Source organism: Malaclemys terrapin, chromosome 6, assembly GCF_027887155.1.
Source record: "Malaclemys terrapin pileata isolate rMalTer1 chromosome 6, rMalTer1.hap1, whole genome shotgun sequence".
Lineage (NCBI taxonomy): Eukaryota > Metazoa > Chordata > Testudines > Emydidae > Malaclemys > Malaclemys terrapin.
Genome location: NC_071510.1, coordinates 15,632,189 through 15,649,280, shown reverse-complemented (window position 1 = coordinate 15,649,280; position 17,092 = coordinate 15,632,189). Strand labels below are relative to the sequence as shown.

At 40.9% G+C, this 17,092-nt stretch overlaps 1 protein-coding gene across 1 annotated transcript in view; it reads right to left on the bottom strand.

Moving 5' to 3' along the window:
* Positions 1–4,206: 4,206 nt before the first annotated feature.
* The window catches only part of SHOC1 (shortage in chiasmata 1), a 99,423-nt gene continuing 86,537 nt past the window's right edge, over positions 4,207–17,092 (bottom strand). The window contains exons 25-29 of the mRNA XM_054033164.1: positions 16,133–16,208; positions 9,952–10,326; positions 7,278–7,429; positions 6,093–6,354; positions 4,207–4,580 (exon numbers count right to left, since the gene is read on the bottom strand). Coding sequence (XP_053889139.1) covers positions 4,480–4,580; positions 6,093–6,354; positions 7,278–7,429; positions 9,952–10,326; positions 16,133–16,208 — 966 coding nt within the window. The 3' untranslated portion in view covers positions 4,207–4,479. The remainder of the gene's footprint in view (positions 4,581–6,092; positions 6,355–7,277; positions 7,430–9,951; positions 10,327–16,132; positions 16,209–17,092) is intronic.

Genomic DNA, 17,092 nt, shown 5'->3' with positions numbered 1-17,092 from the left:
TTGCTCAGATACAGAATATGCACTCGGTGAAAGCTTAAGGTCAAGATGATTTTTAACTGCAAGTATAAGCATTCTGCGACATTTGTTCCTCACGCCCAGTTATTACATTAAACTTTAAATGTTTTAGGGTCTGAAAAATTAAATCAAAGCCAGAGGCCACAAAACAAACTGACGTTCTGGAGCTGAAACACATTCCTCTGCAAACCATATATTGCTACACCCGTTCCTGCAGAAGAGAATTACATCCCACAGCTTGATCCATATGTCTCTCCAGTATTATAGCTGTTTTAACCACCAAGTGTTCACAGAGGTCAACTTTTCAGATGAAGAATGGGGGCCAGGTCTCTTCATCGTCTTCTACTGGAGCCAACAATGGCAGCTAGTGCCTCTGCGGGAAACCTCTCTCCTCACCCACAAATGTATTCTGAGGCCAGAAAGGTCTGTATTCTACAAGCTTCCTGTAGAATGCAGGGCAGAGAACTTCCCTCCTGATAATTCCTGTTTGAACTGGAACAGATTTTTTTAGAGAAACAACCAACCAACCTTGATTTAAAAATTGCCAGTGCTGGAGAATCCACCAGGAGGCACTCAAAATATTAGGAGAGTGATACTGGTGGGTGCTGATGGACGAAGGATAACTTTTTTAAGGAAAAAGCTTTCATTGCTGGCAGTTGGTTTACATTTTGATGATTCTTTCTAAATTGAAAACTGGGAGTAGCCTTGACAAGACAAGTAATAAAATGTCTGTTACATTTCACAGCTTAATCACTTGCTTTTTTGTCTATCTTCCTTTCATAATTTCATAATCCACTTAGATTGTAATTCCTTGGGACAGGGACCTCTCTCTTCCTTCTTACTTGTATAGCACTTGAGGGTACATTTGATGTTATAATTTCTTTACTATTTGTTTAGCAGTGACATTAGGCTGAGCGCTAAAGAGTCCTCAAAAATAAAGGCAGTCCTTGTTCCAAAGTGTCTTTAGTGTAGAAGACTGACAAGTGGAAGACCTGGCATAGTGGGACATGCAACAGTAGGAAAAAGGGAAAATTACGTACCTTATAATTCTGCCCTGGATGTCTTGCGGGATTCTGACTCTTGAGTTTCAAGCCTCCAGTGTGACCCTATCCCAGACTTCCGAAGGTAGACTTTTGGAGGATTGTGCCGCCCCATGTTGATAGGTAGAACATTTCAACCTTGCTGCGAAATGACTGAGGGACTAAAAACAAAATAAGATGTACTGGATTAGGGAAAGGTGTCTAATGTTTTACCCACAGGCATCTGTGCTGAGCCAGGTTTGCTTTGACCTCTTCATTAATATCTAGAAAAGGGAGTAAAAATTTAAATATAACTTGTTGGGAATATGAAAATGGGACTTTCTGGAAATACTAGAGGAAACAATAGAATGTGATCTAAAGATATTAGAAACCTGGACAGAAAAAAAATAGAAGAGTACAAAAATGGAGAAACTTGTAAGTTAATATGTTAGGGTAGGGAAGAGAATTTATGGTGGAGAACCTTGGAACACAAGTAATGCAAGAAATAATTTGTGGTACTAATATTAAACAGGCACATGTTCCCTCTCTAAGAATAATCATGGCACTAATATGTTTGCAAACAATCAGTCTGGGCCTGGAAAGCCCCATTTGACTGCAATGGACTTTGGATCAGGCCATCTGCTTGTATATCCCCTTACCTTATCCTTTGGCTGACTTATCTGCTTAGATGATAAGCTCTTTGGGACAGGAACTTGACCCTGTGCAGTGCCTAGCACAATGAGGCCCTGTTCTCAGTTGGTTAACAGGCACGACTGTAATACAAATAATACAAATACATGAATTTGTAATGTGATATGGCAGAAGAATGGCCAGTGCAAATGTGTAGAGGCAGTAACAATAGTGCCCCTTTCTATGGCTCTAGGCCACCGGCACCTGGAATACCGTGTTCATGCTGGGGTGCTTATTAGAGACAAATTGGAGGAAGTTGGGAAAAGAAAGATGCAGGACGTCAGAGTGATCATGACAGCCTACAAATACCTAAAGAGTGCAAACACTAAGGAGATACACTATCCTATATGATGTAAGTGGGCATTGCTAAGAGCAGTGATATGAAATTGAGAAAGGGAGCAGTTAGGCTGAATATGTTTTAGGCAGGGCAGGAAGAAAAGGTGAAAGTCCCATTGCTTGGGCCATTAAAAACTCAACTGAGTTCCCTATTCAATGAGCTCTAGAGTCTGTCTCTTTCCTCCTGTCCTCCCCCACCTCCAAGGAAGCGCAGGTGGTTGTTGCTACTTCTGAGCATCCTTACTACTCACAAAGACCCTGCTCCAGAAAAGGATTTAGGCACGTGCTTAGAGTTACAGGCATGTTTAAGTTGCTTTGCTGGATCAGGACACTGAAGGACTAGAGGAAACTGGTGGAGTGGGTGGAGCAGCGTAGCCTATAGTTTTGTTTGGCTTAAGAAACAGGCTAACTTAAGTAGAAGTTACGTTTTGGGCCCAAGCGTAGAGGAGTCTGGGAAATCGAAGTAGCCAGTGTGAGAAAAGTCAAAGATAAATTGGAGACAGAGTGTTATGGGAAAGTAAGAGTAAGCAAGGACATGAGCCAAGGTTATGGTATTGAGATGTTTTGGATATAACTATTTTGAGCAAGGCTTTAAAAGTGTTTTTGAGAACTAAATGTTTTATTAAAATGCTGTCTATATTGATGGAATGGGAAAGACTTTGGTGCAGATGTTAATTTAAATAATGTGTAATGTAAAAAGCCAATAAGAAATGATGGAAATGTAATTGTGGTAAAGGACAGTTTAATATTAATTAGTATTATGATGGGGTATAAAAAGAATAGTTTGGTTTAAACTGGAGAAAACTTCAGTTAACATCCACAGGGCATAGTTAGATCCCAGCCTGTACTTTACTCTGTTGTCAGCGGACTGATCACCCATTGATACATCATTTCATCATCTAGTGGCAGTTTAATTGCAGTACTGTGTAAGTAGTAATTGTATGCCTGTTTGCTTAACTAATCATAATTTTTAATAAAGTTTGGTTGTCATTTATAGTGTCACCAAGTCATCCTCTACTAAATAAATTTCCTGTGACCAACCTAGCGGCTCGACCCTGAAAACTAAGTTGTGGTTTTATTGCACCCTCATCTTTAACAACTTAATATTAAGTGGGAATATTTCAACCTAAAGGTTACAGCAGCAGCCTGCTGCAGCAATTTTTGTTGCCATCCAATATCTGGGGTAAGCACTGCCAGCAGCAGCCTCCGCTCAACGAGTTGTATAGGCCTTGGACTGGCTGCCTTTGAAGTGATGAGAGGCCTCAGGGGCCTTGTGGGAAATTTCTTTGGCGCGGTGTAGATCATTCCAAACATGGTTGCAGCTTGCTTACTTTTAAAACACAAACGTATGGCCTGATGCTCCATTCCAGTGATTCTGAAACAGAGGCACTAATTGGGAACAAACAGCCATGAGAAGAGCTTCTCCCTTATAATTCCATGGAAAATGTGGGGCTGGGACTCCAGGCTTGTCAACATGAGGAATTTTTTGCACTGCATTGTAGCTACACTGGGGTTAGTTCTCAGGTATGGATGTTCTGCACTGGTGGTAAGGGGGTGGGGGAGGATACTGGTGTTAATTACCTTGGTTTCAAGCCCTGCTTTACACTGATGCAAAAATGCCTAGACAAGCTCACTGGAGGGGTCAAGCAGGAGTGTGACTAGGCTGGAAGGAGGCAGGACCAGGGCATGGTTGGCTTCATCAGCATTCTCCCTGCTCAATTCTGTGAGATAGATGACCTGTCAGCACTCTCTTGCACTGCATCACTCTCCACATGTTGTCTTAAAGAGCCAGGGAAAGTGGGGAGAAGGGGCTGAGGCATTTTACAAAAATTGACTCTTCCCCAATATAGCATGTTTATCAGTCTGACAATTCTGTTCTTTTCTATAGTTTCAACCAATTTGCCTGGTACTGAAGGTAGGCTTATTGGCCCAGAATTGCCAGAATTACCTCTGGATCTTTTTTCCTGCAAGTTCAGAAGCCCAGCACCTTACCCGCACAAGCAAACCCAGATCCCCGCACTGAAATGATCAAGAAAACTCCAAGAGCTTCCAGGCCCTTATTTGCCTTTTTGTGTGTGTAAAGGACAATATGGTTTTTTAAAATTAATTCATGAGATATGGAAACAAATGATAAAAAGGCAGTATGTGAAAGTGGAAATCTTTTTATTTATCTTAATTTACATCTAAGAATAGACATTTTCCCTAGTAATTCTGCAGATTAAGTAACTAACTTGTTTGGTAAAATGTTAAAAAAAAAAAAAAAAACCTTTTAACAAACATGCAAAAAGTTAAACCCAATAACTTCTCAGTATATGAAAATGACCTGAGAATTGGGTCAGAAATAATTATATAATTTAAAATGGTTCCCTTGAAACAATTCACACATTTAAAAAGTGTCTGCAGTAAGACTACATTTAATTCAAAAGAATTTAAGACGAGTTTGCCCATCACTTCTTCCAGGGGCTTTTTCAAATGTTAGTCGCCTTTTTTTGAGCTGTGGTACTTGTGCAAAGCCTAAACCTATGAAAGAAAGTGGGGAAATCAGAAAGGAGTGATTAACTACAAAACAATGCCATAGTTGTGCAGACTTGGCAATGCATTTCTCAGTAGTAATAACAGGCCGTAGCTTTTCAAAGCATGCTACTGTACAAAGAATGACAGGATTGTAACCAGACTGAGATCTGTACAGATTACTATTTTTAGAATAAATTCCATTAATAGAAGTATCTGCACAAACATCTTGTGACTTTAAACTGAGAATTTAATTTACAGAAGCAATCTGTGATATACTTAAGGACTGCAAAACTTTGGCATGCTTTTAATGTTTCTTTCTATTAGATGAGTAATACATGACCTCTCCAATAAATGTGTAATTAGAAATTTTTCATCAGGGACACACTGTAAATGTTCTCAAGTAAGTAAAAAATGTCTACACTTAAAAATTACAAATAATTTAAAAAGCAAAATATTTGAAAATTTGTTCCTTAATCTTGCATAAATCCTTCATACAGGATTCTGTTTGTCCCTAGCAATACATAATATAGAAAAACATAAAACTTAGCTAGGAACTTCATCTGCTACAGAAGAAAAATAACTTGGTGCATTCACCCTAAGTGTTTTTAGATTTAATTAAAACTTTATCTTCCCACACTGATTTTTTAAGGCCTATTTTGACTTTGTAGAAGCTTCTGAAACATGGAAGTTGCATGAAATTTTTCTTTAATGGGGCCATGCTTTGTGAACATGCATGCACAAATGCCTTGTGCATGAGCTAATCTGTTTTATTTCTGCTCCTGAATAATGAATTAAAAATAACTTTTTTTGCAAGAGCCAAGACAAAACCACTGCTCATCTCCTCCTCTTGCTTTAGTAAAGCTTCATCATTTTATGTATGGATTTGTTATGACAGTTCTTGATATTACAGAAACCTGTTCAACTGGAGATCAGTGCTTTTCAGGACAGTGGGATACCTGGCAGCAGGTCATTGGTTCCTACAGAACTGGTTTACTAGAGTTAAAACTTTCTCTTCTGACTAGACAATTTCCTTTACAGTTACCGAAGTACTGCTAACCACCAAGCTGCACCTCAGACTTATCCCAGGGAGAGAGGGGTAGCAGCAGGTTTGTTTACAATTTCCTTATAATCACCTTAATTCCCAAAGGTTGAGAAATAAAAGCAGTGTACCACACTTCAAATAACGTTTCCTCTGTTCACTGCCAGCTTGCCTTAAGCAGCCCATGAAAGTTTTGTGAAATCTGAGTGCTAGTGGTCTTTCAATATTTTGTCAAAAGAAAAAACATGATTTAAAAAAACCAAAAACTATTCCCCATTAGAGTCCAAAATGCACATATTTAAAATGCTAGGAACTCCTGCTTGCATTAAAAATACCAATAATATTTTAGAATTTTCTAAAACTTAACTAATTAAAATCTGTTGATTTGAAAACTATTTTAAAGAAAATCTGTGACCTAGTCTTCCAGATATTCTGATTTTTAGTTTAATTAGAGATTAATGTGTGTGATTTTACCATACCTGTTAAAACATCTTTTTCTGTTAAGTTTGATAATGATGCACTGGGCCTTCTCTTTCCTGAAAACTCTCCAGCTATTTGGTGAAAATTCAAACTACTGTATTCATCTGGATTTGCAACTGAATCACAGAGTCTGAGGTCAGGTGCAAATGAATCCAATGCATGGCTGGATGGATATTCACTCCAAAGTGTCTCCTCAACCTGAGCTTCTGGACAGCTATATGCCAAGCCTCCAAATTCTCCTTGAAAATTCTTAGAGCTTTGCTGGAATGGAAAGTCATTAAAGGTTGCAAAGAAATCTTTTTTAGAGACAAGATACTGTGCATGTTTGGAATCAGAGTTATAATGCAGCCTGAGAGGTGGTCTTTGTACATCAAGTCAATTCTTCTTAATACCTTGATGCAGGGGTTCTCAAACATTTTTTGCCGGGACCCCCTTTGAAAATATTTCAGGCTGTGATGACCCCCTCCAATAAAGTGTTGACCTAACACCCTCCGCCCCAATACCATGCCACACTTACTTCTGCACTGCTGCTGGCAGCGGCGCTGCCTTCAAAGCTGGGCACCTAGACAGGAGCTGCCACTCTCCACTCGCTCAGCTCTGAAGGCAGCACAGAAGTAAGGGTGGCAATACGGTGACCCGCCCCCCCCCCCCCCCCCCCAGTAGGCTTGCAACACCCTTTGGCTCAGGACCTCCAGTTTGAGAAATGCTGCATTAGACAATACTCCCTCCTTCCCACAGAGACTGTATCTACTAGAGAGGCTTATAGTTCTCTATGTATATGCTGTACATCTTTGTGTTCCCTTCATGTATTAAAGTAGAGCCGAGACCCTACTACTGACTATATCAGGAGCAGAATCAGCCCCTTGATCCCTGAGAATTCACTATAACTGAGCACTTGAGGCTTCAAAATATAAAACAAACATATAGTACCTTCTAAAATAGTAAATGAGGATTTAACTGCATCTTTCTGAATGATCAGCTGTATCATTTTCTGAACAGTCATCTTAATTGAGCAATAAAGCTAGGTTTCATTTGCAATTTCACTTAAGTTAATTCAAGTATTATAAGGGAGCTGATTGATTTTGATCTTGTACTTTTTTGAAAATGCATCCTTCTTAATTCTTGTAAATGTCTAATACCTTAAGATTTCTTCAGATTGTTTTTACCAAGGACACTCTCTTTACCTTGAGAGCACGAAGCCCAGCTTTTTCAAACTGCTTTTCTCGGTCCTTGAATTCCTGACAGTTTAAGTCTGCTTCTGAGATCTGATCATACATTTTGGTATCCCTTGTCTTGTCTCGGAGTTTTTCTGGAGGATAATTAGTTTCCAGTCGGCCTGGCCACAAGTAACAGAATATATGATAATAATGTAAGATTTTCAGCTTGTTAAACTCACCCTAAATGCAGCAAAGTCAGTGGAGGAGGAAGTTAATATTTTATTTTAGTTGCTTAGTTAAGAGACAGGAGTGTTACATCTTCTCCAAAGCAAGCTGTTTGGATCATCTCGGTCCAGGCTCCTCCTTTACAGGGTCTTTTGAGGAGGGCAGTGATGACTTTGGGAGGTTGGGATACTCTTTTTTCTTTTGTGCTGTAAGGATTACCTGGCTATTGCCAGTAAGTGGTGAGTTTACTGTTAAATTAGATTTACTTTTAAGATTTCTGTTTTAAAAAATCATCAAGGACACTTGGGGCCTGATACAGAGCTCACTGAAGTCATTGGAAAGGCTTCTGTTGAGGTCAATGATCTTTGGATATGGACACTACAGCAGGGGTTCTCAACCTTTTTCCTTCTGAGGCCCCCCCAACATGCTATAAAAACTCCCTGGCCCACCTGTGCCACAATAACTCTTTTTTTGCATATAAAAGCCAGGGCCGGCGATAGGGGGTAGCAAGCAGGGCAATTGTCTGGGATCCCTGCCACAGGCGCACTGCAAAGCTACATTGCTCAAGCTTCAGCTTCAGCTCTGGGTGGTGGGGCTTCGGCTTTCTGCCCTGGGCCCCAGCGAGTCTAACGCTGGCCCTGCTTGGTGGACCCCCTGAAACCTAATCGCAGCCCCCAAGGGGACCCTGGACCCCTGGTTGAGAACCACTGCACTACAGCACCTTTCTACACTCTTGTACATTTAAATAAAGAACTATCTGTCCAGAACTAGAAATTCTTTAACTGATTCAAATTCGCTAAGGACTTTACAGCTTACATTTACATTTGCTGAATATATTATGCCTGTTAAATCAAGTTCTACCAAAGGAACTAATGAAAAAAGTCAGAAACAGAAGAGACACAGGATGTATCATCTTCATTGTGTATCTATCTTTTATACCCTGGAACCCATTTTAAATAACCATCCAAATGACAAGCCAAATAAAACTGACCTGGAAAACAGGGATATTTCAAAGACAGGAAGTTGCCCATTGAGGTGGTCTTTGGTACTTGTTTTAAATTAATTCTTGAAACTCCAATCAAATCAATTAATTGACTTCAGTAATTTTTGTATTGAAGTCACAGGGCTTGATTCACTCCCACCAGAGCAAGTCTGTCTATGGAACCCTGATAGCAGTGGGTATGCCAGGAGGGGAGTTGCAACAAGCTACATACAAAGTATGCAGGACCAGCTCAGAACGGATATGCACTGATTCCACACATCTTCCAGGGAGCCTCAGCTGTCTGGGCCTTCAGGCTGCCTTTCCTAGTGGAACTCCCAGAGTGAGGGCTGGCAGCACAATCACGTCTGCCTCCAACAACATGGCTAGCCCAGTAGGATAAACTGCAACCCCCTGGAATCTTGCACAGTGAATCAACTGAAGTCAACAGACTAACACACAGTCTTTCAAAGCTTTGCATAGCGCCCATTACCATAGTATCCAAGCACAGGGAGTAATCTGACCCTACTGTATATTCTTCATACATACAAACTGAAATACGAGCTCATCTAAATATGGATCACACACATACATAGAATCATAAGACTGGAAGAGACCTCAAGAGGTTATCTAGTCCAGTCCCCTGCACTCCTGGCAGGACTAGGTATTATCTAGACGATCCCTGACAGGTGTTTGTCTAACCTGCTCTTAAAAATCTCCAGTGATGGAGATTCCACAACGTCCCTAGTCAATTTCTTCCAGTCTTTAACCACCCTGACAGTTAGGAAGTTTTTCCTAATGTCCAACCTAAACCACCCTTGCTGCAATTTAAGCCCATTGCTTCTTGTACTATCCTCAGAGGTTAAGAAGGACAATTTTTCTCTCTCCTCCTTGTAACAACCTTTTATGTACTTGAAAATTGTTATGTCCTCCTCAGTCTTCTCCTTTCCAGACTAAACAAACAGATTAAACAAAGATTGACTAAACTTCACTCTTCCCTCATAGGTCATGTTTTCTAGACCTTTAATAATTTTTGTTGCTCTTCTCTGGACTTTCTCCAATTTGTCCACATCTTTTCTGAAATGTGGTGCCCAGAACTGGACACAATACTCCAGTTGAGGCCTAATCAGCGCAGAGTAGAGCGAAAAATTACTTCTCGTTGTCTTGCTCCAGTTTCAAAAGTTTTACTAAAGTCAAGATATACCTCGTCTACTGCTTCCCCCCTATCCACAGGGCTTGTTACCCTGTCAAAGAAAGCTATCAGGTTGATTTGACATGATTTGTTATTGACAAATCCATACTGACTGTTACTTATCACCTTATTATCTTCTAGATGTTTGTAAACTGATTGATTCATTATTTGCTCCATTATCTTTCTGGGTACAGAAGTTAAGCTGACAGGTCTGTAATTCCCTGGGTTGTCCTTATTTCCCTTTTTATAGATTGGTACTATATTCTCTGCTTCATATTTGTTCTTATAACCTTAACTTCACTGACCCTCTGACTGCGGCAGTTCCTCTTGTTTGGTTCTATTATTCTCTTGCACATAACACAGTAAGTTTTCGATCACAAACACCGCATCAATTATGGCACCAGGAGGACCTTGAATCTCTAATCTTGCTTTTCCACCAATCACTTCTTCCAATATGGATACACCGAAACGCTGCAGATGAGAAAGTTCTGCATGCTCTCTTTTGCTAAGGTTAAAAATGTGATTGTTTTCTATAACTATAAGGTGACTTTCCTGGACTTGCATTATGTCTTCAATCCATATTTTTGCTGCTTCCAGTTTTTCATAGCAGTTGCCAATAAGTTCAATGGCTGGTCCAGTTTTTTTATTCTGTATTTCAGCTTGTCTGTCGGAGCGTGACCCTGTAAGAAGTACAGTTTATACAAGTGCAATCAGTAGACTAAAAAGTTCACAAGTGCGGTGACAAATCTCTATATGCAGCCTTCAGACTCTGCAGCAGAAGGAATCTTACTGCCCTTCTGGTACGTTCAGAATGGGGATATTACGACAGGCACTAAGGGGTAGATTTTTAAAGATACAAATGGCAGTTGGGCATCTAAGTCTCATTAACTTTCAATTCTGCATTTGAAAATCTCCCCGTAAGAGCCTAATTCTCATTGATTTAAGTGGGACCAGGATTTGCCCCTAGTAATAATTAATAAATACAGTTTCAGTCCAGATGTATAAACATCATTCTATTTTGAAGTCAGATTAAATGATAGTTGTTCTTTGATCCATTAAAAAACGTGTTCATTTTCATGTTTCCCCACATTCCTCTAATGGGTGGTTTAAGCAGAAGTTGCTATTTCAGGAGATACTGGAGAAAATAAAATTAAATATTTACACAGACTGAAAATGTTCATGTTGCTTTTAAGTCTCTAGTGAGGACCGTTTTTGTGTTAAGAGAATACACTGTAGTTCTAGGGGGAAATGAAGGAGAGGACACTGTCCTATGTACAAAGAAGCCCTTTTATTAAATCCCTGTTGGTGTTTGGCTCTGGATAAATGAAGTACCTTTTGCATTTTAACTACATCTGTGTTCTCCCTGTTATTTTTTTAAATAGGATGTAAATCAGTGCTAAAATCAATGTGTTTCACTCACACTGGCTTCGGATTAGCTAGCTAGAATATGTTTTAAATGACAACAATCTCAGCTTGATATAAAGAGTCCCCTGATGGAAATGGTAACGGGCTGGAGTGCTGCCCACAATAATTTGAACATAGGAGACACAAGGCAAATACAAGTCCCCTGCCTACAAGGAGAGAAGGAATGTCACCCATGACACCATCCTCACCTTCCTTGAACTGAAATTCTACCCTTTGGCACCAGGGGTCCAATCACATGAAGTACTTTGTGCCATCAACTCCCACTGATTGCAGTTGGTAGCGATGGCCCTAACCAAAGGTTGAACAAAACTGTACTGCTAAATTAAAGTGTAACTAAAGACAGGGCACACTGCCTTCTGCAGGTGCAGGTTTTTACTGTGTTAATTAAATGTATACAACAAGCTCTGGAATGCTGTAGTAGTTAAAATGCACTCAGCCAGGGCCCCCCAAAGTGTTTTTTTTTTTAAAGTCAGGTGCACTAAACTTCTGGGCCTGGTTCTAGGAAAACTGAGAAAAACAACAACAACTTTCATCACCACCAGGCTGAATAGGGACAGCTGTGTTCATGTCCTCTCAGCAGCTGGCCTCTGATAAAGCTATGTATTATAACCTAGCCAGGTTCTCTCAAATCAACTAATGATGACGATTTTCACAGGGACCCCTTTCAGATTCATTAGAAACCACAACACAGGGAACAATTCAGCCCTGGATTATGTCTGCTTCCAACAGCATAACCCAGAGATATGTGCAGTAGGGGACACCTTCCTTCCCTCCTTCCCTCAGAGGTGGGGTGTCACAGGGGGTGAATCAAGCCCCACCATACCTAACAAAGGGTTCTGTTGGTCTTTCTCTTGATTTGAAATGTTTAAAGTTTATTTTTGTTCACTGGATCAGTGACAATTAACTAGGCTGAGGAGAGAACTGGTTAGATAATTTCATGGCCACTAACTAGACTTGTAGCCAGTATACACAAGGGTGATTAAACCTGGTGCTTCAGGGTCAGAAAGGAACTCCTCTTGCCCCAGAAAAGGCACTGCACAATTATTGGCGCCCAGAAGGGTCATCTTCCTCTGAAGCATCAACTACCCAAAGATTGGTAAGGGGAGCAAGGACCTGAGCCTGGTATGACAAATCCTGTTTGCATACGCTGGAAAAAAGGTGCCAAAGCACGACAGTTAGAACCTTCTATGTCAACAATTTATCATGCCCATTAGCTCCTTAAATACGAGGAACTGGGATGAGATGATTGATTAGAGAGAATTATTGATAACTGATAGTTTAGCTTCTTCCAGTCTGTATTCAGTTAAGAAATCCTCCTTTTGAGCTACCAAACCCTAAGATCAGTTCTATTCTCAGCACTCACACATAACTGAGCGGATCAAGAGTGACTACAGGGCTCTGGGAGCACGGGTGAAGGAGTTTGGAGCACAGGTGGTATTCTCTTCAATTCTTCCTGTTAAAGGTAGGGGCCCGGGCAGAGACAGATGCATCATGGAGGTGAATGCCTGGCTGCGAAGATGGTGTTGCCAGGAGGGCTTTGGCTTCCTAGACCACGGGATGCTATTCGAGGAAGGACTGCTAGGCAGAGATGGCGTTCACCTTTCGAGGAGAGGGAAGACCCTATTCGGACACAGACTGGCTAACCTAGTGAGGAGGGCTTTAAACTAGGTTCGACGGGGACAGGTGAGCAAAGCCCACAGGTAAGTGGGGAACATGGAGACCGGGGAAATGAGTCGGAAACAAGAGGGAGTGTGGGCTATATTGGCAGAGAGAAAGGAGAGTCAGGAAAAAACTGGGAGGAAAGATCAAACCAGTATCTTAGATGCCTATATACAAATGCGAGAAGTATGGGGAATAAGCAGGAAGAACTGGAAGTGCTAATAAATAAATACAACTATGACATTGTTGGAATCACTGAAACTTGGTGGGATAATACACATGATTGGAATGTTGGTGTGGATGGGTACAGCTTGCTCAGGAAGGATAGACAGGGGAAAAAGGGAGGAGGTGTTGCCTTATATATTAAAAATGTACACACTTGGACTGAGGTAGAGATGGACATAGGAGACGGAAGTGTTGAGAGTCTCTGGGTTAGGCTTAAAGGGGCAAAAAACAAGGGAGATGTCATGCTAGGCGTCTACTACAGGCCACCTAACCAGGTGGAAGAGGTGGATGAGGCTTTTTTCAAGCAACTAACAAAATCATCCAAAGCCCAAGATTTGGTGGTGATGGGGGACTTCAACTATCCGGATATATGTTGGGAAAATAACACAGCGGGGAACAGACTATCCAACAAATTCTTGGACTGCATTGGAGACAACTTTTTATTTCAGAAGGTTGAAAAAGCTACTAGGGGGGAAGCTGTTCTAGACTTGATTTTAACAAATAGGGAGGAACTCGTTGAGAATGTGAAAGTAGAAGGCAGCCTGGGTGAAAGTGATCATGAAATCATAGAGTTTGCAATTCTAAGGAAGGGTAGAAGGGAGAACAGCAAAATAGAGACAATGGATTTCAGGAAGGCAGATTTTGGGAAGCTCAGAGAGCTGATAGGTAAGGTCCCATGGGAATCAAGACTGAGGGGAAAAACAACTGAGGAGAGTTGGCAGTTTTTCAAAGGGACACTATTAAGGGCCCAAAAGCAAGCTATTCCGCTGGTTAGGAAAGATAGAAAATGTGGCAAAAGACCACCTTGGCTTAACCACGAGATCTTGCACGATCTAAAAAATAAAAAGGAGTCATATAAAAAATGGAAACTAGGACAGATTACAAAGGATGAATATAGGCAAACAACACAGGAATGCAGGGGCAAGATTAGAAAGGCAAAGGCACAAAATGAGCTCAAACTAGCTACGGGAATAAAAGGAAACAAGAAGACTTTTTATCAATACATTAGAAGCAAGAGGAAGACCAAAGACAGGGTAGGCCCACTGCTTAGTGAAGAGGGAGAAACAGTAACAGGAAACTTGGAAATGGCAGAGATGCTTAATGACTTCTTTGTTTCGGTCTTCACCGAGAAGTCTGAAGGAATGCCTAACATAGTGAATGCTAATGGGAAGGGGGTAGGTTTAGCGGATAAAATAAAAAAAGAACAAGTTAAACATCACTTAGAAAAGTTAGATGCCTGCAAGTCACCCGGGCCTGATGAAATGCATCCTAGAATACTCAAGGAGCTAATAGAGGAGGTATCTGAGCCTCTAGCTATTATCTTTGGAAAGTCATGGGAGACGGGAGAGATTCCAGAAGACTGGAAAAGGGCAAATATAGTGCCCATCTATAAAATGGGAAATAAAAACAACCCAGGTAACTACAGACCAGTTAGTTTAACTTCTGTGCCAGGGAAGATAATGGAGCAAGTAATTAAGGAAATCGTCTGCCAACACTTGGAAGGTGGTAAGGTGATAGGGAATAGCCAGCATGGATTTGTGAAGAACAAATCATGTCAAACCAATCTGATAGCTTTCTTTGATAGGATAACGAGCCTTGTGGATAAGGGTGAAGCGGTGGATGTGGTATACCTAGACTTTAGTAAGGCATTTGATACGGTCTCGCATGATATTCTTATCGATAAACTAGGCAAATACAAATTAGATGGGGCTACTATAAGGTGGGTGCATAACTGGCTGGATAATCGTACTCAGAGAGTTGTTATTAATGCTTCCCAATCCTGCTGGAAAGGCGTAACGAGTGGGGTACCGCAGGGGTCTGTTTTGGGACCGGCTCTGTTCAATATCTTCATCAACGACTTAGATATTGGCATAGAAAGTACACTTATTAAGTTTGCGGATGATACCAAACTGGGAGGGATTGCATCTACTTTGGAGGACAGGGTCATAATTCAAAATGATCTGGACAAATTGGAGAAATGGTCTGAGTTAAACAGGATGAAGTTTAACAAAGACAAATGCAAAGTGCTCCACTTAGGAAGGAAAAATCAATTTCACACATACAGAATGGGAAAAGACTGTCTAGGAAGGAGTACGGCAGAAAGGGATCTAGGGGTTATAGTGGACCACAAGCTAAATATGAGTCAACAGTGTGATGCTGTTGCAAAAAAAGCAAACATGATTCTGGGATGCATTAACAGGTGTGTTGTGAGCAAGACACGAGAAGTCATTCTTCCGCTCTACTCTGCTCTGGTTAGGCCTCAGCTGGAGTATTGTGTCCAGTTCTGGGCGCCGCATTTTAAAAAAGATGTGGAGAAACTGGAAAGGGTCCAAAGAAGAGCAACAAGAATGATTAAAGGTCTTGAGAACATGACCTATGAAGGAAGGCTGAAAGAATTGGGTTTGTTTAGTTTGGAAAAGAGAAGACTGAGAGGGGACATGATAGCAGTTTTCAGGTATATAAAAGGGTGTCATAAGGAGGAGGGAGAGAACTTGTTCACCTTAGCCTCTAAGGATAGAACCAGAAACAATGGGTTTAAACTGCAGCAAGGGAGGTCTAGATTGGACATTAGGAAAAAGTTCCTAACTGTCAGGGTGGTTAAACACTGGAACAAATTGCCTAGGGAGGTTGTGGAATCTCCGTCTCTGGAGATATTTAAGAGTAGGTTAGATAAATGTCTATTAGGGATGGTCTAGGCAGTATTTGGTCCTGCCATGCGGGCAGGGGACTGGACTCGATGACCTCTCGAGGTCCCTTCCAGTCCTATAATCTATGAATCTATGAATCTATGAAAACTTCTGATAACATCAGGGTGAATGACATGGGTCTTTCAAGGGGCAAAAGACTGCAAAGTGTCTGAAGAATTGAATAGTTAGCTGAACAGTTACATTTTTGTTTACATGAATGAGAATCTGATAAAAGTCAAAAGCGGTCTATCAGAACACTAAAACAAGTTTTGCAAAACACAACTTTAAAAGGAGGTAACACATTTTCCCCATTATACCCAAACCAGTCTTGTATTTTTCTCCCTCTTATCACCCAGTTTGACATGCAATGAAACTGAATAAAAAATTAAATGAGGAGCTCCTGTGTGATGATTTCACCCCCAGATAGTAGATATTTATTAGGAGAATGTAATTTTCAGAACCTTATTCACCCTTTGTACTTCTTACTTACCCAAATCATCAGTTTTGTGGCATTCCATGTCTTCTATCAGCTTGTTTTTTGCTGACTCAAACTTGGTTTGGAAAGCCTTGAAAAAGAAAGATTTAGTATCAGTTCACAACCAGCTATATATCAAACCACTAACAAATGAACCGCGTTGGTCTCTCCAGATTTCTGTTAGGGAAGCAATTTTAGTCAGTCTTCTTTCACACAGGGCCCGATGCTGGTTTCCTGTGCCAAGCCTGGTTCCAGGGTTTTGTACAGGGACATGGGTGGCCTCCTCTCCAATTCCATTTGCAGGTAGTATGCGGGGAACTCAGGCAGCAGGCTATGGCAGCTATTTCAGCTCATGGGCAGGAGCAGAAGCTGCCCACTGCTCTCTTTTGCTTGTGGTTTGATGCTGGTGGATCCATGCTGTGCATAGATGCACTGACTATCCCCCTACTTAACTCACAGTCACAAAGCTCCTCTCCATAGCCTCATGTGGAAAGCCACTGAGGTGCACTGCTCTGTGCTGTGCAGTAGGTTTGGGCTTCCTGCAGATTGGCATCCCTGAGCAGTGAAAATACAACATTCATGGTTTTTTTAGCCTTGAAGGCCGGTGGTGGGGAGAGGACAGGCTTTGGCACATTAGTGAAACAACTGGCAGTGTGAGCATGTGGTCCAAGGGAACACAGAGACAAATGACAACCAGATATAATTTGTCAGAGTTCTGGCATATGGAAAAATGATAAAAATCATCTTCAGACAATACCAAGCAAAGTACATTGTAAATTAATACTACATTAGAAAATAAAAGATTTTACACTGAACTATACTAACTAAAAAGGTGAAGAAACTGCACAGCAGGTCTACAGCATAGATAAATAAAAGTAAATTAATTAAACTTGGAAATTCTTATTGTAAATACTTCTAAAACTGAGGGGCAACTTCAGAGTTTACATGCAAGGTGCTGTAAGTTACATGTCAATA